The sequence below is a fragment of the Felis catus genome, chromosome B1 (assembly GCF_018350175.1).
Source record: "Felis catus isolate Fca126 chromosome B1, F.catus_Fca126_mat1.0, whole genome shotgun sequence".
NCBI classification, from domain to species: Eukaryota; Metazoa; Chordata; class Mammalia; order Carnivora; family Felidae; genus Felis; species Felis catus.
In genome coordinates this window covers 198,340,455-198,363,280 of record NC_058371.1, presented here as the reverse complement: position 1 = coordinate 198,363,280, position 22,826 = coordinate 198,340,455, and the positions used below count along the sequence as shown (strand labels likewise).

The 22,826-nt window shown below is 52.5% G+C and overlaps 1 protein-coding gene across 11 annotated transcripts in view; it reads right to left on the bottom strand.

Annotated features, from left to right (window-relative positions):
- The window catches only part of SLC2A9 (solute carrier family 2 member 9), a 262,356-nt gene that overhangs the window by 217,538 nt on the left and 21,992 nt on the right, over window positions 1-22,826 (bottom strand). For 2 of the 11 annotated variants that reach the window (XM_045056586.1, XR_006597234.1), the window contains exons 1-2: window positions 5,055-5,879; window positions 2,474-2,572 (exon numbers count right to left, since the gene is read on the bottom strand). In XM_045056586.1, the coding sequence (XP_044912521.1) occupies window positions 2,474-2,572; window positions 5,055-5,756 (801 nt within the window). In that variant the 5' untranslated portion in view covers window positions 5,757-5,879. Of the gene's footprint in view, window positions 1-2,473; window positions 2,573-5,054; window positions 6,109-9,897; window positions 9,999-13,930; window positions 14,087-21,994; window positions 22,580-22,826 lie in introns of those variants that run through there. The other 9 variants (XM_019829751.3, XM_019829752.3, XM_003985513.6 and 6 more) reach the window with 9 other exon arrangements.

Sequence of the window (22,826 nt, the reverse complement as noted above, 5' to 3'; positions counted from 1 at the left end):
CAAACTGATCTAAAAAAATAGTTTCTTAATCGAAAACAAGTTTTAAATGACCGAATTGCTCCTTCCTCCTGTTCCCACAGTCATGGCTTGAACTTCTGTTTTTCCATCCACATCATTTCATTCAGGGTTCTAGTTTCACATGGCTTTTTGGTCCACAAACCATGAGTGCAAAGGTTCTCCACCCTCTGCTGGAGTTTCTGCTGAACTGTCATGATAAGGCAAGAGTGTAAACTTCCAATCTTCTTGTTTTAATGTTTATTTATTTATTTTGAGAGACAAAAGAGCGAGCCGGGGAGGGGCAGAGAGGGAGAGAGAGAAAGAGAGAGAGACAGACAGAAAATCCCAAGCAGGCTCCACACAGCACAGAGCCTGGAGTGGGTCTTGAACCCACAAACTGGGAGATAGTGATCTGAGCCGAAATCAAGAGACAGACGCTTAACCGACTGAGCCACCCAGGCGCCCCTCCAATATTCTTTTATAGGCAAATATGGACAAATCAGATCCTCATGTCAGGACGAGGTCACAACGACGAAATCAAAGCCACTGGCTTCAGTAAGAGTTTGGGGAGGCCATCTAGGTCCCTGGCTTTCAAATGGGTCTTAGCATCAGAGCCCATTTTCCAAATGAACTTACACAGAGTCCCAAAACGTAGAAGCGTTTCAAACAAAATGAAACAAACTCAACAAAAACTAGAGCTGTCCTAGCACTCGATTCTGACACACTGCATTTTCAAATACAGTCATTATTCCTCCCAGCACATCAACCGAGAAATGTGTAGACATCCTTTCCAGATTATCGTCCAAATAACTGGTGACAACATTGAACAGAACAGGGCTCAGGAGCAAGATGTAGAAACTTCCCTCTCCTTTCACATATATAGACGCATTTGCAAAGATGTAATGATGTACTTATTTTGGACATTCTGCTGTAAAACTTTCCAAATGCACAGGAAAGTAAGGGAATAGAACAGAAACACCTACATCTGGATTTTACGGTTGTCATTAGTTTTCCGTATTTCTGTCACGAATATAGCACTGATTTTTTTTTTGTCTCCTAATTTGGGCAAACCAGCTATAAAAGACATCTGAAGGACTGTCGAAGGACATCTGAATTTTTAAAAGGCAATTCTGCCAAGTTCAGGGCTCCTGGGAACTTTTTGGGACCCCCTGGTCCAGCCTCCCTTGTGGTTTGCACATGGGGATGCTGGGCTCCAAACAAGGCCCGAAAAGCCTTCAGAAAGGTCCACAGCCTGGCTTCTGTTTGCCCCTTTAGCTCCTGCCCTGTGCTCCCCAAAAGGCATTCTGCGTTCCAACTGCATCACGCCTGCATTCTTGCAAACATGTCACAAATGGCATGTGCCTTTGTTTTACCTTTAAGGTGAAGCTGAGGCATCACTTCCTCCAGAAAGCCTCCAGGTAGCCTTGATCTACCTCGCCATTGCAGGGTAAGGTGGACGAAGGTGCAGGTATGACAAGCAGAAGCCAGCACCCCCTGGCATGGATAGCTACCTAAGAGCCTAGGTAGGCGGAACCAAATCTGAACCTGCAAACCAGCAGGGAGGTGTTAGGAGGGCCTGGGGATTGCACCTATAAAAGGAAACTCCAAAAGTGAAGTAAGTATTGCTAAGACCCTCACTCAGAAGGGGGTTGGGAGGACATTGAGGAAGCAGGACCCACGCAGGGGCTCCTGTTTCAATTCTGGGAACACCATGAACTCTCGGCTTGTGGCAATTACAACATGGCCAGCTCTTGGAAGGCCTCCTCTACCGAGGACTGAAATGGAGACAATGTAACACCTGTTAGCTACCTAGTCAATCCTGCATCCGGGGGCTCAGTGTAACTCCCTCAGCACCCATCATCATTCCTTCAGAAGTTTGGTAACCTTGTGGGTTCTGCCTTTAGAAGCCTGCCCACCCCACCTGCACAAGGTCCATTTCCGCCCTCTCTGTCTCCCATGCTGCAAGTCCTACGACCCCAGATAAACACCTTTGGTTGCTTTACAGACTCTTCTTGATTGACGTAACCTAACGACTTGATTCCAGACCGAAACAAAAGCCAGACAAAACAGACACCCAAATGACTAGCGGTAATGGAAAGCCATAAACCCAAAAGAACAGATCAAGAAAACGTTTATGCGTAAGGTCTCTCCGTGGCTCTGTGCCCAGGATAAGATCCTCAAGCACTGGCCCCTGGGAACTCCGGAGACCCCTGCACTCTCCCAGGACCCTCCAAGGCAGGGAACTGGACCCTCTAAGGCAGGGAACTGAACCCTCCACATTGTCACCATTGTCTGTTTCTGTACCTCCCATCCTCCCCTCGAGGGCAGAGGCTGGTCTCACTCCTCTCTCTCCCTCTCCTAGGTTCCAGTGTCCGGCAAAGGGCTGGCACAGAACCAGCCTGGGAACACTCCCGAAGTTTTCCGCGTGGCCGCAGCGCCCTCTGCCGGGCGCATCCCGCAACCGCGGGGCACTCACCAGTGTTGGGGCGTTCACCACCGACAGGTTGTACCCATAGAGGAAGGAGGAGCCGAAGGCGCCCACCAGAGAGGCCACGATGAGCCAGCAGGACCAGTCCTGGAAAGGAGAGGACAGCATGTCAGATCTGGCCGTTGGGCACAGAGCTAGGGGCCCGCAGGATGCACCTGGGCTGTCCCCTTGTCTGGGGAAGGGGCCCTAGAGAATTGTCCGAGTTCCCGGAGCCCGCTGACAGGTGGGATCGCTGTCCACGACCACTGCGCAGGCCGACGCACTGGGGGAATGCGGTCAACCCACGGAGTTCAGTTTGCTTCTGCCTGCTGCCTCAGACCTGTGACTCACAGATCCACAGTCCTTAGCAGGTGCTCTGTAAGCAGCCACACACTATTATTTTAGCTGAATGTGGCCACTTTCTAGACCACATAGGAGCAAAAAACAAAGCCAGACTTAGCCGCCAATGGTAGCGGCTGGCACTTACAAGAGGTATGGGCCAGGCATTGAGCTGAGCCCTTTCAGGGTATTATCTCACGGAACGCTCAGATCAGTACTATTTCATCCCGATTTGGTAGGTGGCGAAAGAGACGCGCCGAGACGTCCGTGGTGCTGTCTGGGATGTGGGCTGGAGCCCATGCAGTCACCCGCTGCACCGCACTGCCTGTCCCCCAGTGCCTCGTCATCTGGGAACAGTGTCTAGGGGCCTGAGGCTGCTCACAGCTGCACAGGTGCACACACGTTCACATGCACGCATGCACACCACTGCACACGGCCTTCCAGGCCGAGCTGTCAATCTCCAGGCCACCATGAGCACCGCAGGACAAGGACGTGCAGAGAGATACAGGGCTCAGCCTGGAGAACAGGGCATCTGCCCCCATGTGACCCTGTCCTTCGTCCGAGTGTGGTCACAGTCAGGACAGGACCATGCAGGAGAAACATCTGAACCCCCTGGCCAGAGCTGACCAGCTGGCAGGGGCTGGAGGCAGAAGGGGTTCCCATCCGAGGCTGGCCAGCGGAATGTGGGCCACTCTCCGGATGGAGGGGACCCAGGTGCTCTTGGAAGGCACCTTCTCTGTTATCATATAAAATGTGCGCGTGTATCGGGCCAGGCCCTGATAAAGCTCTAGAGATACAGCGGGAAACAAAACAGACAAGGTCCACAGTTCAGGGAACTGTGTCGGTCAAATACTGTCTGGAGGAGAGAGCTGGACCCTGATAGCCAACTCCCGGATCCGCCCACGTCAGTAGTCTCCTCTAGCAGGGGACGCGGTGCTGGACGGCTCTACCAGTCAGCTGTGGGAACCTGAGCCACTTTCTTCACCTCCCTGGGTCTCATCTTGCCCAGCTGTAAAATGGATCTAATAACAACACTGGCCACATAGGGTTGTTGAGGAATCAATGTGCTGCCGGATGAGGATGTTTAGAATGTCGCGCGCACACAGGGAGCGTTCGGAAAGGCCGTTTACTCGTTTTACTTTGCCTCTGGCCCCGCCATACAGAACGGCTGTTGTTCGAATTAGGTGCCAAGCTGCCTCTTGGCCCTGCCCGTGCAGATACATGTGCCCGAAATTCCCCTTCTAGAGACTTTGGCACCTGCGACCCTTTCCCAACGCCTTCTCCTCTGAATGAAAACTCCACCCCCTCTTTGGTTCAACTCTGTCCTACCCCCAGCTCTGCCACTTAATGACTGTAACCTTGGGCCAGTGGCATAACTGCTCTGTGACTCAGTGTGCTTATCTGAAAACAGGGATGATAATAGACCCCACCTCACTGGCTGTTATGCTGAAGAAAAGAGTTAATTAAGGCAGACAAGGCCTCTCCTGTCCTGTGGCAGGTGCCTGTGAGCATTAGCAGCAGAGTCGGCGTGGTGTCCAAGGGTCTTACTTTTTGAGGGGAGGGGGTCTTGCTTCCAGGCACCGAGCCTGAGGCAGAGAAGGTATTCAGTAAATGCCAGTGAGAGGACGGAGGGGAGAAAAAGGGTTTATAAGCCACAGGGGCGGACATTGCCAGGTGTGGGGCCAGAATGGGTTTCTACAGGAAGAAGAGCCTGAACTGAAAAAGATTCATTGCTAGAACAAGAACTGCATTTTGGACAAAGTGCCCATCCTCCGCGGTCTTTTATCTTCGCACTTATCTTCTGGGTCTCAGCTCAGATGTCACGCTGCCTGACTCCCTGGCCCGCCCCGGACACCTTCTCTTCCTGGACCCCCTTGCCCTGTCCCCTTGTCTGTACCCATCAGAAGCTAGAGAAAGGCAGGTGGGAGTCTCTCCTTGGAGGCCCTGCCGCTGCTTGGCCAGCAGCGCTGCTTGGCCCACCCCCTCTCACCACCAGCCCCGGGGGGACAGAGGTACCTGCTGTGGGGGCGGGGAAGGAAAAGGGGACACCACCCAGCACCTGCCAGGCTGTTCCCGAGCACGGCCACGTTGCCAGAGCTGGAACTCCACGGCCAAGGTCACGGGGACCGGGGTGCCGGCTCTCACCGCAGGCTCCTGTGACCCAGGGCCCCAGGCGGCGGAGGCAGCCGCAGCCGCCCACGCTGGGCCTTCCCACCCCCTGGCAGGTCCTGAGGCCGCTTTCTGCATTTACCTTTCTGGTCCTCCCGCCCGGCAGGGCGCGGCCACACTCGGCGGCCCCCAGATGGCCGGGGCTGCGCGTCAGGGGAGCCCAGGCCCGGGAGTCCATGATCCCGCAGGCCATCCCGGGGCATCTCGGTGCAGGAGGCAGAGTCCACGAGGGGGCGGGGGCCTGGCAGGAAACGCGGCCGCTCTGTCTTGTCTGAACAGGAAATGGGCACCGTGCGCTTTCCCCCCTGCTGTCATAGCAGCACCGAGGAATCCTGGAGGGAAACTGGCCTTCTCGGGAACCACCACTCGGGGTATGGATTTTTCCTTTGGCATCAGCACCTTTCATTTTCCTGGTCAACGAGGCCAGCGAGCGGGGAGGGGAGCGCTGGCCATAAAGCCGGGGCGCCTCTCCCAGGATCGGCACAGAACGCCAGGTCACCGACGGCAGGGAAAGCCGGCTGGGGTCCCCACCCTGCCTCTCTAACTGCGTGGCCTTAGCCTGGTCACTCGGCTCCTCTGAGCTGCTGCGTTTACGAGGGCAACACGGAAGACCGATCCCGCCTGGACTGCCCTGCAGTTCCTCTGAGGCTTGGGTAGAAAACACACGGCCCCAGCCAGTGTGCTGGACATAGGCGTGGCCGCCCTTAGCTCGGGCACAAACGGGGAGGCTCTGGGTTTCGAAGAAAAAGAACCTGCTAGTCGGTCGTTCCTCTATGCTTCTCATTCCGCATTGGCCCGGGGAATACCTCCCACGTGCCCGCCCCAGGCTGGCTCAGCTCAGGGAAAGCATTAAGGAGGCAAGACCTCTCACGCACACCAGACGTCATGAGAATTTGTTCACCACGTGGCCAACTTGCCCTGGATGTCGGAGAAGTGTACCTTTAATCGTGACAGGTTTAGGACAGCTTGCCTCGGCCATTTGCACCCAGAGGCAGAGAGCAGGGGCACAGGCCGGTGGGCAAGGGCCTGACTGGGGAATTCAGAACCCCTAGGAGGCCAGGGAGCCCTCAAGCCCGCAAAGAGAGACGGGAAGCAAAGAAACTAGGTGTAGTGGAACACAGGCATTGAAACTGGGGCTTGGATCAGGGAAGACTTTCCGGAAGAGGTGATTTCTGAGTAGCCCTGGGAAGCATGCAGGCAGAGGGTGTGGGGTGGGAGGGCGTCGAGCCAAGGCCTGCAGGCACAGATACCCTGGAGTAGGCGGGGGAGGAAGGTAATTGAGGATGGCTGGGCCCTGAAGGACGGGAAGGGGCAGCGAAGGGACAGCTGCCTCCCTGTGTCGTGAGGACCCTCGCTGTGCTGTCCGGATGGGGACGTTATACTCACCGTCATTCTTCCTCCCCTACCCCCTCTTTAGCTCAGGCCCTTCCTGCCTGGCTCCATCTGTAACAGGAGGTCTCATCTGATCTTGCTAAAACTCAATCTGAATCAGGTGCTCTCTCCCCACCCCCAAGCCCCCCTTGGAAATTGTTCTGTGCTTCCTCATTGGGGTTGAAAACTCAGTAGGCCCCAGGCTCCAGGAGGTCAACACAAATGTACACAAAGTAGAAGGAAGGGGGGGTGGTCGCTGGTGTCGGGGACGCCCCTGCGCTATGAAGGCTTCCAAAGTCAGCAAGCATTGTCCACCGGCCAGCAGGTACCCCGGGTGTGGACTTGAGGCCCCCCTCAAAGCTGTCCCTGCACGCCTCTCCTGCCTCAACTTTGCTGCCCCAAAACCTGCTGAAATTGAGCTCTGAGGGTAGAAACCAGAGGGGATGCAGATCCCAGGGGTGGAAAGAGACCAACTGCCAGCGGCCGCCCCGGCCCCAGCCCTGCACCTGTCCCAGAACCAAAGACCGGACGCACATCTGTCCAGCCACACAGCAAGGCTTGTGCAGACTTCACTGTCCTTTCTGTCCCACAGTCTGGAGGCGGCGCTTGGCCTGAAGAGCTCCTCTCATTGGTGGAGGTAGCTGTCCATTAATTCCCTCCCCGGCCAGCCCGCAAACGAGCCCAGAGGTGAGCAGCGACTTGGCCAAAGTCACACAGCAGTGTCCGGGCTCCAGCTATGCCGAGAGCCTGGCCTTCAAGTCAACTGCACCCCCCCTTCCTTCAGGCAGGTAAGTGATCCCAGCCCCCCGGGGCTTTTCAGGGTGACCCAGTGAACGGCTCTGATTTCTGGAAACGCTTGGTGAAGCTGATAGGAGCGGCCCCCTCCCTTTGCCCCAGCTTAGCGGTTCAAAACTGCCTGGGTTTGAGCCTCCGCTCAGCCACTTAGGCTGTGAGCTCTTACACGAGTCACTTGGCCTCTCTGTGGCATCATGTCCTCGTGTGTAGCAAGGGCATGATAACAGTGCCACCACCTCATAGACCTGTGGAAGATTCCATGAGTTTATACTGGAAAAACACCTAGAATCGTGGCATCTACAACACCCAGCATACAGCAAGCATACGATACAACGAACACTCATTTTTTAGATCACCTTGTCCCCAGATAATGTGCTCTATCTGGACCAAATGTTCTCATCCCTTTCTAAGTCAGTGCCATCACGCAAACTCTGTGGACAAAGATTTGCCCCCCTCTAGGGAATCAGTGTCCTCAGCGGTAGAAGGGGAGGTCTGGGGCCATTTTGATGCCACTGGACAATTGCTAAGGACTGTTCTAGTGCTCAAGTTTGGTCTCTTGGTGGTGAACATGAAGTGTGGTAGATTCCTGGACCGGAAGGCAGTTAACCGGGGCTCCTGATTACCGGAGCACCTTCCTCCTGCCCCTCATGGAACATGTCTACACTTGGCCAGGTGTGTTCACACCCACGATATCACCAGTGGAGTTGGGGAGAGCTGGTGCCATCCCCGCATTTGCACGGCCTGTGGCCCCATGCTTCCCGGCAGAGCCTGAGAAGATGAACTCAATTAAGGATGTGGTCATTAGACACGTGTTCCCAGGTGTTCTGAGGCTGGGGCACCATCACCCTCTTCTGACACCTGTTCCAGCATGCACACACCCATTCACCAATATTTGTGGAGTATCTCCTCGTGCCAGTTCTCCTGGCCCTTGCTCAGGCTTCTCCTCTGAGGACCCTTAATTTGCTCATCCTTCAGTACTCAGTCCCCTGACCACCTCCTCCCAGAATCTTCCCTGGGCCTCTCTCTGCCCCTCTGTGTTCCATAAGCTGCTCACAGATTTACTGTCTACGACCGCCCGTACTTATAAGTGTCTATTCTCATGTGTGCCCGTCCCTCTGGACAGGAGCTCACCAAGGGCAGGCATTGTGTGTGTGTCTGGTATTGAGTGACCTGTGCCCCCCCCCAAATTCATGTGGTGAAGAGTCAACCCCCCACCACCTCAGAATGGACCGTATCTGGGGACAGGTTCTTTGAAGAGGAGAGTGAGGTGAAGTCAGGTCACCAAGGTAGACCCTAATCCGATACGACCAGTGTTTTTACAAGAAGGGCTTAGGACAGAGACACACATAGAGGAAAGTCCATGTGAGGACACGGGGGGGGGCGGGGGGAAGACAGCCATCTTCAAACCAAGGAGAGAGGCCCCAGAAGGCATGAACCCTTCTGATGTCCTTGATCTTGGACTTCCAGCCTCCAGATGTGAAAAACGTGTATCACTGTTGCTTAGGCCACCAGCCTGTGGTACTTTGTCATGACAGCCTGAGCAGGCTAATCCAGTGTCCTGAGCCTCTTAGCATTCCCAGTTTTCTTCCCACCTGGCTCAGGGCTGGGGCCCGGTAGATACTTCTGGCACTGAACTCAAACTGTCCTCCGGATGGTATCCTGAAGCTAGAAAGTCAGCTTGGACAAGATGAACATTTTCTTCCAGGACAGGGCAGGAAAGGAAAAAAGGGGGCGTTTTCTATTGAATATCATTTAAGCAGAATGATTGAGATGACTACAGCTCTTCGTTCATTACACCAAATGTCTAGACAGCAGAGCCTTGACTCAACCCAATATGAGCACCGAGAAAAATATAGTGTCCGCGTGGAGGGAATCGCTGTTTATTTAACGTGACTCCGCCATGTCCCCGGATGACCTGAGGAGGTGGCTGGGCCTCCTCGAACCTCCATTTCACCCCTATGGGTGGGGACAATCACTCTCAGTCTGCCAATTCCACACTTCCCTGGCAGCTTGGTAAATACACCTGTGTGGATCTTTTCCTGCTAAATAAGGTTTATTGAAAATATGGACATATATTGGGGTGTCTGGGTGGCTCGGTGGGTTAAGTGTCTGACTCTTGATTTTGGCTCAGGTTGTGATCTCACAGTCTATGGATTTGAGCCCCCCTGTCAGGCTCTGCTCTGACAGCATGGAACCTGCTCGGAACCTGCTCGGGATTCTCTCTCTCTCTCTCTGCCCCTCCCCTCCTTGTGTGCTCATGCTCTCTCTCAAAATAAAAAAAACATTTAAATAAGTAAATAAATAACTATCCAAGGACTCCTGAGCAGTGAGAGTCTCTCTAGATGCCCAGGACATCCTGGAGGAGGGACAGAGGACTGAGCCTCGTGGCGGGATAAGGGGGGAGTTTCAGTGTGTCCTAAGGACATCAACATCATCGCTTTCACACATCGGTGTCCCCCTGTTGCAAAATGACTTTTGGAGCGAAGACTCACCCCCACCCCCCACAACAAGTCCTGAAGGCCACCAGCAGGTGATATGTTATCATCAGCCGAAGTACAATGCCATCAGTGGCCTGTGCCTCACGACACATGCTTTGTGGTTCACAAGGCAACCTGCCATATGCCTTTGCTTTTATCCCCTGCTGTCTCTTCTCTGCCTGACCTCGCCGCAACCTACATCTCCCTGGGAGCAGCGAGGGGGCCAGGAGGGACTGCCCCAGAGTCACCAGAACAGGGACAGATAAGGAAACCAGGACTGACCAATGTCTCTTTCAGCGAATCACTTTCTTTGGAATCTGTGGAGTCCTGTTCGCTGACCGTCATGGCTTATTTGTCAGATTTTGGACTGGATTTCCTTGTTCCTGAAAAAGAGAAAAAAGGAAGAAGTCATTAGGCGCTTGCTGTCACTGACGGGTAATTAGGGGAGGCGGCCCAGAGGAGGGGGCATGGTGAGGACACCAGGACGGGGGTGCCCGGCTCCCCCGGAGACCCAAGCAGCTCTGTGCTCCTCTCTGGACTCGGTGTCTCCATCTGTGAGATGGTGGTGTTGAACTACGTCCGTGTTTTCCACACTTGCCACGTTGCTTATTGGATACAGGCCCCTCCCCAGAACATTCTCATTCAGACAGCCATTCTCATGGTCGGGCACATCTTGGAAATACCAAAGTTTCTGTTCCCAAGATGGGAAAATAAAGGCAGTGTAAATCAAAACCAAGTGCCAATCTCCCCTGTCAAATTGCAAACAGTTCACCAAAATTGTAACAGAATCACTAGCAGGACAGACCTTGAAAACTATGCAGCTTTCCTGGAGTTTGGAAATAGGTTTCTAGAGGCATAAAAATATTTAGGCCCTTTGGGCCAACTACTCCATCTATAAAAAGTTATCCTAAAGCAGTGATAAAGAACGTGCGCAAAGAGTCCAGCCTGAGACCTTCACTACAGCATTTTTCACGTTAAAAAATGGTATTCACAAGAGAAAAAAAAAATCCAGCAGGGAAGTTTAAATAAGTTATGGTACATCCGTATATGGAAACTCATGTAGCGATTAAAAACTGTGTTAAAGAACGTTTCATGTCAGGGTGCCTGGGTGGCTCAGTCGGTTAAGCGTCCAACCCTTGATTTCGGCCCAGGTCATGATCTCATGGTTCATGGGATAAGGCCCCACATCAAGCTCTGCGCTGACAGCATGGAGCCTGCTTGGGATTCTCGATCTCTCCCTCTCTCTGCCCCTCCCCCCCTTAAAATAAATAAACATTTTTTAAAAGAACATTTAGCGGTGTGTGGGTAGGGCATCTGACTTCAGCTCAGGTCATGATCTCACAGCTCATGGGTTCGAGCCCTGCATCGGGCTCTGTGCTGACAGCTCAGAGCCTGGAGCCTGCTTCGGATTCTGTGTCTCCCTCTCTCTCTGCCCCTCCCCTGCTCGAGCTCCATTTTGCTCTCAAAAATAAATAAACTCTTTAAAAAATTGTCTTAAGTTTATTTACTTATTTTGAGAGAGAGACAGAGACAGCACAAGTGGGAGAGGGAGAGAGAAACCCAAGCAGGCTCCATGCTGTCAGCTTAGAGCCTGATGTGGGACTTGACCCCACAAAACGCGAGATCGTGACCTGAGCTGAAACCGAGAGTCGGGCGCTTAACCGACCGAGCCACCCAGACACCCCTAAAAAAATTGTCTTAAAGGTTTAAAAATTTTTAAAAAGAATATTTAATGTCATGGGAAAATGCTCATAATCTTCCTTGACAAACAGAGGAAGATATGTTAAAGTCTATCCACCAGTTAACGTTGAAACTAGATGTACTTAGGAATAGATGCGTGCTCTTAAAGGATGTATGTACTTAAACTGTGCCCGTGCATTTTTTTAATATGAAATTCAAGGTTTCAAAATATTTGTACATCACGTTGTTCATTCAGCAGGTATTCATTAAGCCCCTAATGCCTAGGTAAAAGCAAGACAGACTTTGGCCTGCCCTGATGGAGCCTGCACTCTAGGAGACTATACGGTCTGTTCCTGGGGCACACGGAAGGCGAGCGGCCTGGCCCAGCACAGGACAGGAGAGCAGGAGGGGACTGGGCCGCAGAGGGGAGCGGAGGACAAATCACATATTTATGTGCAGAGAAAATAGACTCTCTGGAGGCGGCAAGAGAGACAGCAGTTTCCCCTTGGCTGCCGTCTTTTAGCCCATTTTTATCTGGTGTGTTTTCCTAGACTTCTCCGATTTTTGACACTGAAAAAAAATTTTTTTTCTATAACTAGAAAAGCAAGTTTTAAAAGTTGCTTTAAGTTTAAAAAAAATGTTTCTGTTTTGATGGAGTCCTTAAGGTGTTGGGTAGCCAAGGAGACATAAGCAATACAATTCTGGAAAAATACCCAGTCCTTATAGGATGACGGGCTCTGCGATCCAGACGTCATCTGAGCCGGTCTGACGAGGATGTTGGTTGGCAGGCTTCCATAGTCAACACTCGAGTGTGACATCCGAGGCCCTCCCCTGAGGAGGGCCACACACTCAGCACATGCTCAGGGACAGTCCAGCCCACTAGACCTCCATTTCCAGGCCATTCTTGTGTTCCCTGGACTGTCCCTGATCCTAGAATGCCTTTCCTCCTTCCCATGCACGGAAGGAAGTGATTCTGAGTTCTCAGAAGGAACAGTCAGTCAAGCGGAGGTGAGCCTTGAAGGTGAGATTCTGTGCCCACCTGCCCAGCACAAGGCCAAAGGCAGACAGCTTACACCCCAGGCAGTATGGAGCCATGAGTTCAAATCCCAGCTCAATAGCTTACTGGCTGTGTGACTTGGGGAAAGTCACTTAACCTCTCTGGGCCTCTGTTTCTACATGTCAAGTAACGAATAGTAACAGGACACATCTCATCGGGCGTTTGTGAAGATTAAATGACTCAATGTGTATGAAGCACATAGTAAACGCTAAATGGCATCATCATCATCCCCGTTCTCCCAGCAAATGGCCCCTGTGGAGCACGGATGAGGCATTTCATTTGTAAGGGCCTCACGGAACAACATTCTGAGATGGTGTCTTAGAACTGGTTACGAGAGGGGGAACCATTGGGCATGCGAGCAGAGAGCCCTAAACTGCTTCAAAAGAATCCTCTAAGGCTTAAATGGAATCGTGAATAAATATAACACCGATATCCGCTCTGCGTGAAGTTCCAAACATGCCGACTCCCTATCTTTTCGGTCCGCGGTAATAATACAAAACGTGCTGCTGTTCGAGTCTAACACTCTGGCGTCCACTCGTGTGGCCATGCCAGTTCTTAGAAGGTCAAACGACCGCAGCCATTGGTGAACAGCCACATCCCAAGCCCCCAGAGTGCCCACCTGCCACAACCCAGCAGCTACAGAGTTAACGTCTACCAAAACCGAGCCCCAGGACTCTGTTCCTGGCAATCTGATTGCCCTCTACCTAGGTTGTCCCTGGGGTTAAATGTTTAGAAAATCACCTCGCTGCCGATAAGAAAACCTTCGCGGTCGCCATGTGTCTGTCGCTAGGGCCAACCCTGTTAGAAATAAAGTAAGCAAGCCTTAGGGAAGTGTCTTTACCCACCCAACCTGTCACAGAGGGTGGGTCTGAGCCCAGACAGCTTCTGGTCAAATCCTCACTCGCGAGCCTGGGTTGGCTGGAAAGACAGAGGCAAAGAAAAGGTGCTGTTGACATCCGTAGACCGCAGAATGTCAGCAGACGGCCCAGGTGGACTTGTTCTCCTAAAGCTGGGGGTCACCTCCCTTGAAATGCCTGCAGGTGCTGCTATTCAGCCTGCCACACGAGCCCAGTGGTGCCAACCAGCACCTGCTCACAGCTTTGAACAGGAAATGCCACATACTTCCTATTCCCCCCACGTTTTGATTGAGCAATATTTGGCTAGGGCTTTATTCTTTATTTTCAGGGTTAATTCTCTGCTGACTTTGGCATGGAGCTAAAGCTAACCCTAAAACAACATCCTGAAAAGGAATGTGGAAGATAGAGCAGCTTTGAGAGAGAGAGAGGAGGAGAGAGAAGGAGAGAGACAGAGAGGAAGGAAGGCAGAAGGAGATAACTGGGTTATCAGCCATTGGAATAATTACCTTAGCCATGATCACTCATTATCCATTTCATTTTATAGCAGCATTCATCAAACCCCACGCTAAGCACTTCATGTGCATTTTCTCACTTAATCTTCGCCTAAATTGATGTTCAAATCCCTGACTTTTCAATTCCCTTATTCCAGCTGCTCTCCGAGAGTCTTAGAAATTCTTGAAATCCTCCCCAAAGCTGGTCCATGTCTGTGAACATAACTCACCTGGTTTCTGGAGCCCCCCTTGCCTGTTACGGTCTAAAGAACAAACAGAATACGCTTCATAGATAAATCAGCTCCTCCATATAATCAGATATAAGCCTGGGAAATTGTGAAAGAAAGCAGCACTAATGATTAAATGGCATCCAGCTATTACTATAAACACTCCTTAATGTCTATCCCCACCCACGAGAGATAAATGATTAACAGCCAACTATTGATGGCAAGCTCAGCTTATTAAAAACATGCCAGGGGGTCAACAAGTTCTGGACCAGAGTCAAAGGCAGAGGTGTTCCGGCACAGCCACTGTTGAGTATCGGGCTGACCTTCTTGCGTGTCCGATGGCTTCCTGCTAATGCGAGGATATGACCAGCGCAGGATCTGCCCAGGCCACGGTGAGGGTTAAGTGACATGACACACGACAGCTGTAAAGCAGGACACGAATGGTGCACGTCGATCGGGTTCTAAGCCCAAATGGGCAAGACGAAAAGTTTAGTCTTGCTACTCTGTCCATGTCAGAGTATAATCAGCCCCGGGAGAAATACAGGAGAGCCGTCAACTCCGAAATGCCGCACCGGCGGTCACTGCTGTTGATGGCGGTTTACGAATGCCACAACGTCCCCCCGACCTGTCCCGGTAGCTCGAAAGAGATGCCCAGGTGCGAGCCCTACTCTATCTTCAGGACTCTGAGATAAACGGAGGGCTGGAGCAGCAGAGGGGTGTGAGGAGAAGAAGTGAGGAATGCAAGAGCATGGCTGAGCGGCTCGGGGCCAGATCCAAGCTCGGCCAAGGGCATCAGAGCCTCCTCCTGACCAGTTCACAGAGAGAGCTGAGGGCATGGGGAGTGCGGAACGGTTCTGGGGTGAATCGTAGAAAGATGGCGCCTGGGAGTCCTACCCACCACGGAAAAGGGACTCTGTGGCTTGGACCCTGGGAGGTAGCACCGTTCGGGGAACTTGGAAAAGCCCTTCTGATTCCCTTGGCATCAATTCCGAGCACCCGGGCAGCCTTCTCATGGCTAACCCCATTTCCCCAGTTTCCCAACCTTGATGTTGACAAAACAGTGGACTGGAGAACGGGAAGAAACCACCTGATCCCCAAGAAGCTCCTACCCCAGGTGCCTTTATCAACCAACCTCCAGTGTCCGACCCAACCTGCCCATCAGGAAGATGACATTTCTGTGCCCGGGGTGATTTCAGCTGTGCTCAAGGAAATGCAGACACACCTGGGCAACGCAATGGCTCCCCTGGAGTTTTCAAAGCTTCCACAATTATCCATTTGGTGACCAACCCTTCCTTTTCCCAATCAGTCACCTGACCTCTCTCTTGACCTGTTTTTAGCTGCGGCAAATCATTCTCAGAACCAGGATTATTCAACCATTGGTTTAGCAGCGTCTAGGTGGATAGTATAATACGATGACTAAGCCTGGGATTTCGTGTCAGACCTCCACCCCCAGCCTGCCCCTCCCCAGCCGTGTCACACAGGACAAGTCACCTGTCTGCCAAGTGGGGATAAGGGAGTACTTGTTTCAAGGTCATGTCATATAGACCAAACGAGATGTTCCCCTTGGAAATACCTGCCATGTAGCAAGCACCCAGTGAATATTCACGATGGCTATTGTTTTGGGAAGTCTCTTTCTTGATCACTATTTTTATTCTTTCTTATTTATTTATTTATTTATTTATTCTTTTTCAAGTGTTTTATGGAGCACCTACTATGCGGCCCACATAGTGCTGGAACCCGAGAAGGCTGCAAAGAAGGGTTAAACCTGTTACTTCCATTGGGTAATCCACAATGGAGTTGGAAGGATGAGCCAATGGACGATACCCGCATTTAGTAAGCACCTACTGTGTGCCAGGCACTGGTTAGGCAAAGCCTCATTTAGTCCTGAGAGCAGCCACTAAGCTTTTGTTATCTCCGTTCTGTGGCCGAGCGTACTGGGGTCCCACAGGTCACCCCACTTGCCTGAAGCACCACGACTTATGGATGAGGACTGACGTTTAAAGCAAGACCACCCACTCCGCACCACTCTCCCCGCCATGTTACCGTTCACTTCTGCTCTGTGGGGAGGCCCCCCACCCCCCACCAAAATCAACAAGCCCATTGGAGCGAGCCTCAGGATCTTGCTGTCAGACACGCTTCTCTTTTTACTTCCTGGCCATGCATGGGCATGCAGCATCCAGAAAGACTTCCCACTTGGGAGGCTCTGCCATGGTGGGTCTTGTGGGCACAGCCCTCTTGTCAAGGGTCTTCTTCCAGCCATTATCCCGTTTTCCTTCGCCATCATCAAGCTCTCCTTCTCCGTCGGATCGCTTCAGGCCATACACAAGGGTGTCTCCATGCCATCAATTTAAAAAAGGAGCTTGAAAGGAAGACGTGTTGACGAGGATGTGGAGAAGCTGGGGCCCTCCTACATTGCCAGTGGGAATGTAAACTGGTTTAGCCACCGTGGAAGACAGTCGGGCGGTTTCTCCAAGAGTAAACACAGAATCACCTTCTGCCCCAGCAACGCTACTCCTGGGTACAGACCCAAGCGAACTGGAAACAGGTGTTCAAATAAACCTTGAACACGAACGCTCACAGCAGTGCTCCTTACAGCAGTTTGTAGTGTGGACACAGTCCAAATGCCCATTAGTGAATGAATGGATAAAGAGTTAGGGTCTCCCATACAATGGATTGTTATTACTCAGACATAAAAAGGAATGAAGTCCTGACACACGTTTACAGTATGGAAGAACCTCGAAACCCTTATGCTGGGGTTAAAACGCTGGACACAAACAGTTACGTGTTTTCTGATTCCACTTAAATGGAATGTCCGGGGGGTCGGGGGGCCCCTGGGTGGCTCAGTCGGTGGAGCGTCCGACTTCGGCTCAGGTCATGATCTCGCGGTTCGTGAGTTCGAGCCCCGCGTCGGGCTCTGTGCCGACAGCGCGGAGCCTGGAGCCTGCTTCGGATTCTGTGTCTCCCTCTCTCTCTCTGCCCCTCACCTGCTTGTGCTCTCTCTCTCTCAAAAATAAATAAACATTAAAATAAATAAATAAATAAATAAATAAATAGGATGTCCAGAAAAGGCAAATCCGCAGAGGTTGAAAGCGGCTCCATGGTTGCTAGGGAACCACTCTTTTACAGGTGAGGGGTTTGCTTTTGGGGAGATGAAGATGGTTTGGAGCTAGACGGAGGCGGTGTTGCACAACATTGTGAACGCACTCGATGCCACTTAACTGTTCACTTTAAAACGCTTCGTTTGAGGTTAAGTGAAGTTCACCTCGGTGGAAAACAAGACTTCCTTTGACTCCGTGACCTCCTGTTACCACCCCATTTCCTTGCTCTTTGTCACAGCTAAAGTGTCCCAAAGAGAATTCACGGTCTCTCCTTTGCCCTGCCCATTCTCGCTGGTGCAGAAGGTTTTTGAGCCGCCACCCCACCCAACTTGTTCTTATTGAGGACATCAACCATCCAAAGTCACTAGTCAATTCCCTATAACCTCCCAGCAGCTTTGGCGAAGGTGACCACTCCTCTTCCTTCTGGGTCCTTCTAGAAACTTCCTTGTCCTGGGGCACCTGGGTGGCTCCGTCGGTTAAGCTTCTGACTTTGGATCAGGTCATGATCTCACGGTTCATGAGTTCGAGCCCCGCGTCAGGCTCTGTGCTGACAGCTCGGAACCTGGAGCCTGCTTCGGATTCTGTGTCTCCCTCTCTCTCTCTGCCCCTCCCCGACTCGTGCTCTGTCTCTGTCTCTCTCGAGAATAAATAAACATGAGAGAAACAAACAAACAAACAAACAAACAAACTTCCTTGTCCTGTCTTCCAGCCAACACGCTGGCCTGGTTTCCCTTCACCTGCTTCTTCCTTAGTTGGCTCGGCCGCTCTTCCTTGCCTGCGAGGCCGCTGATGGCGGAACGTCCCAAGACTCGGCCCAATGGCCTCCTCTCTGCTCTGCAAACTCATCCAGACTCGTCCATCCACAGCCTTCAAACCACCTGTACGATGCCAACTCCCCCGACCTACCCCTTTCGCTCGGACCTCTCCCCCGAGATCTAGACTCAGGCGTCCACCTCCCCATCAGTGCTGATGCTTGGCTAAGCTTCTCAAGCCGAACAGGTCCCAAACTGAACTTCCGACGTCCCTGTCCAAATGCCCTCTTTGCTCCGGCCTCCCCGTCTCCCCTATTGCGGCCCCCATCCCAGTTCCTAGGCCAGAGAGCAAGACTCCCTCCTCCCTCTGACTTCCCTCCTGGTGCCTGTTGGAACCACGACATCTCTCGCCACGTCAGCTCTCAGTTACACCCGGGCAGATGGCGCATCTCTCCCCGGGGACACCAGGGACACGGCTTGCCACCGCCTCCAGACAGCTGCCCTCCTCGCCCCACATTCCAGACCCCCTCCATCCAGAGGTGGCCAAGGCGACTTCGTCCGCAAACACCCAGGCCGAGGGACCCTCCCTGCCCCGAGCCTCCGGGTGTCTGTCCTAGATCGAGTCCTGACTTGCTGCTCCCTTCGCCCAGAGTCAGACTCCCCTCCTGGTTCCCCCATGTCACACAGCGAGAGCACCTCCCGACCTGGGTTCCAATTCTGGTCCTGCTGCCGACCGACTGTGGGATTACACAGGTCATGAGGTCCTTGGTGACCAGGCCCACGTCTGCCTCTCCAACGTTTCCCTCCGCTCTGTCCCTCCGCCTCCACAGGCCCCTCACCCTGGCTTCTCCTTTCCTCCCAAACACCCAAATTCCACCATCTCGGGGCCTTTGGACCTGCTGTTCCTTCTGCCCAGGGGTCCACCCTCAAACCATTTATGGCTCTTGTCCTGTGGGGTCTTCTCTCAAACGTCTCCTTAGAGATGCTCTCCCTCACCTCCCTGGCTGAACCGACCCTGATGAGGGAACGTAAGGCAAACTGAGGGCCATGCACAAGCTAACCCCCCCTCCCCCCAGGTGGGAGGTGTGTGACATTCCTCAGGCTCCCCCCGCTGCCCAAGAACAAAGGAAAGGGGAAGGCAAGAGGTTAACTGATAGAGATCCCAGTCGCGCAGGACAGAGTCTCCATCCGTTTACAAATAGCTTAGTTAATTGTAAGGAAAAGGCAATCGTATCAATAACCGAATCTCCAGAAACCTACAGATTGGGTTTCCTGGAGCCCCGGCATCACCCTCCCCTCCACAGTGATGTGGGGAACAGAGGCAAGAAGGAAATGGCAGGTAAAATTAAACTTCCTTATAACCTGCAGCCCCTTGACAAATACTTGAGGCAAAGAGAGTGTATCCTTTCCCCAGGAAACCCTACCGTCCTAATGTTAATGCCTTACTAGAGGGAAAACAACCTTGGCTTGACCACAGCAATGCCTCCGGTGTCTCCTGAGTCCTCTTTAGCACATGAAAGTCCTGCTGGGGGCCTCCCTTTGACTTTACCTCCCCAACTCCATCCATAGTGTGTAACCAGCCACTGTTCACAACCCAGTGTAGCTTTTCTGCCCATGGACCCTGTCCCCGTGCTCTCATAAAATCACCATTCTTGCACCAAAGACGTCTCAAGAATTCTTTCTTGGCCGTCGACTCCAGACCCTCACCACCCCAATACCCCATCGAACCCCACCCCGACCCCAAGTCTGCCTGCCTGCCTGTCTGTCCGTCCCTCCCTTCCTCCTCTTCCTCCTTTCCCCTCTCCTGCTCCTCTCTCTCCCTCCTTCCCTCTTTTTCTCTCTTCCATTACCTTTTATTTTCTTCCACATACTTACTACCTGAAGTTACCCTTTTTGTCTATTTGTTTTGGGGGCTCTTATCTTTCCTGCAGAATGCAACCCCGTGGTGGGGGCGGGGGGGGGGTAGGGACCTTGTCTCTTATCACTGCTGTTGTCCCAGTGCACGGAACAGAGTTCGGCACATAGTAGGCACTTAATGCATATTTGGTGACTAACTGACCAGAAAAGCCACAATGCCTGCTGAGCTCTCTCTTGCCCTCAGAAAACTCCCATAAGAGTGCTCAGCCTGGACTGGCTGCGGGGGGCTCCTGCCAGCCTGGCTCCCCGGGGCGGACACGGAGCGACTCGAAGCGTTCTCTAGCCTGCGTCTGGTGGCGATGGCACTGAGCGTCCAGCAGCTGTGGGTCAGGGACCCTCCTAACCAGGCTGTTCTCTCACTGCCTGCATCCCACGCTCTCTGTGTGTTTCCAGAACCCGGATGCACAGTCTCTCCGTTGATGCAGTCACAACCTTCCAGGGGCCACCTGTTACACAGCTTTTCTGCCCCAGTCCATGCCGGTATGTGACCAGCAATCACCCTTGTCCACTTGGCCCCTTCTAGCGGTTGCATCTGGGCCTCCCTACACTCGGCTCCCTTATCTGGAAGGTCCACCAGGAAGCCCCCAGGACTGGGCTGGTCCTGATGTGGACAGTTGATCCCCCAAATGAACCCTTCTTGATGAGAAAAGTCAGTGAACTCCAATGCAGCACCAGAGACGCTCTCAGAATTTGAGTCAGGGAAATAAGTCAGAGAGAGACAAATACCATAGGATTTCACTCATATGTGGAATTTAAGAAACAAAACAGATGACCACGGGGGAAGGGGAGGAAAAATAACATAGGATAAAAACAGAGAGGGAGGCAAACCATAAGAGACTCTTAACAACAGAGAACAAACTGAGGGTTGCTGGAGGGGAGGTGGGCGGGGGGATGGGCTAAATGGGTGATGGGTACTAATGGGCATGAAGGAGGGCACTTGTCGGGATGAGCCCTGGGCGTCATATGGAAATGATGAATCACTGGGTTCTACTCCTGAGACCAATACTCCACCGTCTGTTAACTCACTTGAATTTTTTTTCTTTTAACGTTTATTTATTTTTGAGACAGAGAGAGACAGAGCATGAACGGGGGAGGGGCAGAGAGAGAGGGAGACACAGAATCGGAAGCAGGCTCCAGGCTCTGAGCCATCAGCCCAGAGCCCGACGTGGGGCTCGAACTCACGGACCACAAACTCACGGACCGCGAGATCGTGACCTGAGCTGAAGTCGGACGCTTAACCGACTGAGCCACCCAGGCACCCCTAACTCACTTGAATTTAAATACATAAAAAAGTGGGAGAGTTGAGCCTTCACCGAAGACTAGAGCTAATTTTAAGTAACATACAACTTCTACACTCAAAACTAAAGGCAAACAAGGGTTCCGTTTGTCACTGAGAATACTTCCGGAAGAAAACTGACAGGAGTGCTCTTTACTTTTATGAAAGTCAGAAATTAGGGCAGAGAACTTTAAAAAAGAAAGAAAGAAAGAAAGAAAGAAAGAAAGAAAGAAAGCAAGCTCAAAGTTTAAAGAGGCTATGTCTGCTTATCACACGGTGGCTTGGTATCACTTTGGGTTTTACCAGAGCCCTTGGACTGTTACAAGCCCTTTAAGAAGAAGCATGGTCAGGGGGGTCTGGGTGGCTCTGTCAGTTAAGCGTCCGACTTCAGCTCAGGTCATGATCTCACAGTTCGTGAATTAGAACCCAGGGTCGGGCTCTGTGCTGACACCTCACAGCCTGGAACCTGCTTCGGATTCTGTCTCTCTCTCTCTCTCTCTCTGCCCCTCCCCTGCATGCTCTCTCTCTCTCTCTCTCTCTCTCTCTCAAAAATAAACAATAAACATTAAAAATTTAAAAATAAAGAAATAAACATTAAAAAAAAAAAAAGAAGCATGGTCAGACCCATGCATGGTTTAATTACCACTGTGAAAGAAGTTTGAAATATCGAACTTGAAAAAAATATCGTACTTTGAAAAAAAAAAGCAGGGGGGTGGGGAGCGGAACGTTCTAAGATACAAACCCTCGTCCTGGCTCCCCGGTCTGGTTGAAGCTGAAGGAACAGGGCTCTGGCACCCACACAGTGACCCAGCTTGCCACCAGCCAGCAGTGTGACCTCAAACTACTCAACCCCTCTGAGCTCACCTTCCTTACCCGTAATCATAACCAGGACACCATGTCCCTCCGTGGAGATCAGTAACATGTGGACATAATACTCAGCACCTGAAACTTGTGCCTATTTTTAACACGTCCAAGTTAATCATTTATGAAATGCAGCGAGTCCAAGCAAATATTTATACTTAGCTGTTCATTCAGAGTTTCTCCCAGGCTGGTGTTCAGCTCGAGCAGAGTTGACCCACGAGAGCAACAGCCTTCGGCGGCCCGGAGCAGGTCTCCGTGGGTTGGCGTTCCCCAAGGAGACTCAGCATGTGGCTTAGATGTCAAAGGACAGGCCGTGGACCAGACACCGGTTGCTTGGATTTTCCTGAGACCCGGAAACGCTCGTCGGAGCTGCTCGCTGAGCCACTGCTTGGTTCTCTCCCGCGTCTCTGGCCGCCTTCCACATTCTTCTCCGGGGCCTCCTCCCCTTCCCCGTGCTCATTCCCTCTGCACTTGCTGCCTGGGCGGCTCTGCTCCCACCTGCCTGCTGATGACGCCCAGGTTCTACCCCAGCCCAGGTGTGCCACGTTCCTGGCCAGCCCACAGGACATGGGCACTTGGGTACGGAGAGGAACCTCAGAATTAAGTGACCAAATGACGCCGGTGGAGCGGCCGGGTCGGTCTCTAGCACGGCAAGTGCTCGGAGACAGTCATGCGTCTGGAGCCAGGGCGGTCCCCCTGGGCTGGCTGAGCTCCCACACCTGCATGAATAATTATTATCTCAGACTTGCCAGGTCCCCAGCCTGCCGCCCTCCCTCCCGCCCTGTCCAAACCAGCTCCTCCACGGTCCTCCCGCGCCGGTCAGTGGCATCACCCTTCCCGGGAGGACCTGCTGTCCACACCCTTCTTCCTGGATCCAGAATCTGACCGCCTCCCATCAGTTCTTGCTTCTCAGCCCTAGTCCGAGCGGTCTTGCCAGCCCTGGGAGGAGCCACTGCCTCGGCCTCCCCTCCAGCCTGCTCTCCCTGCCCCTGCCC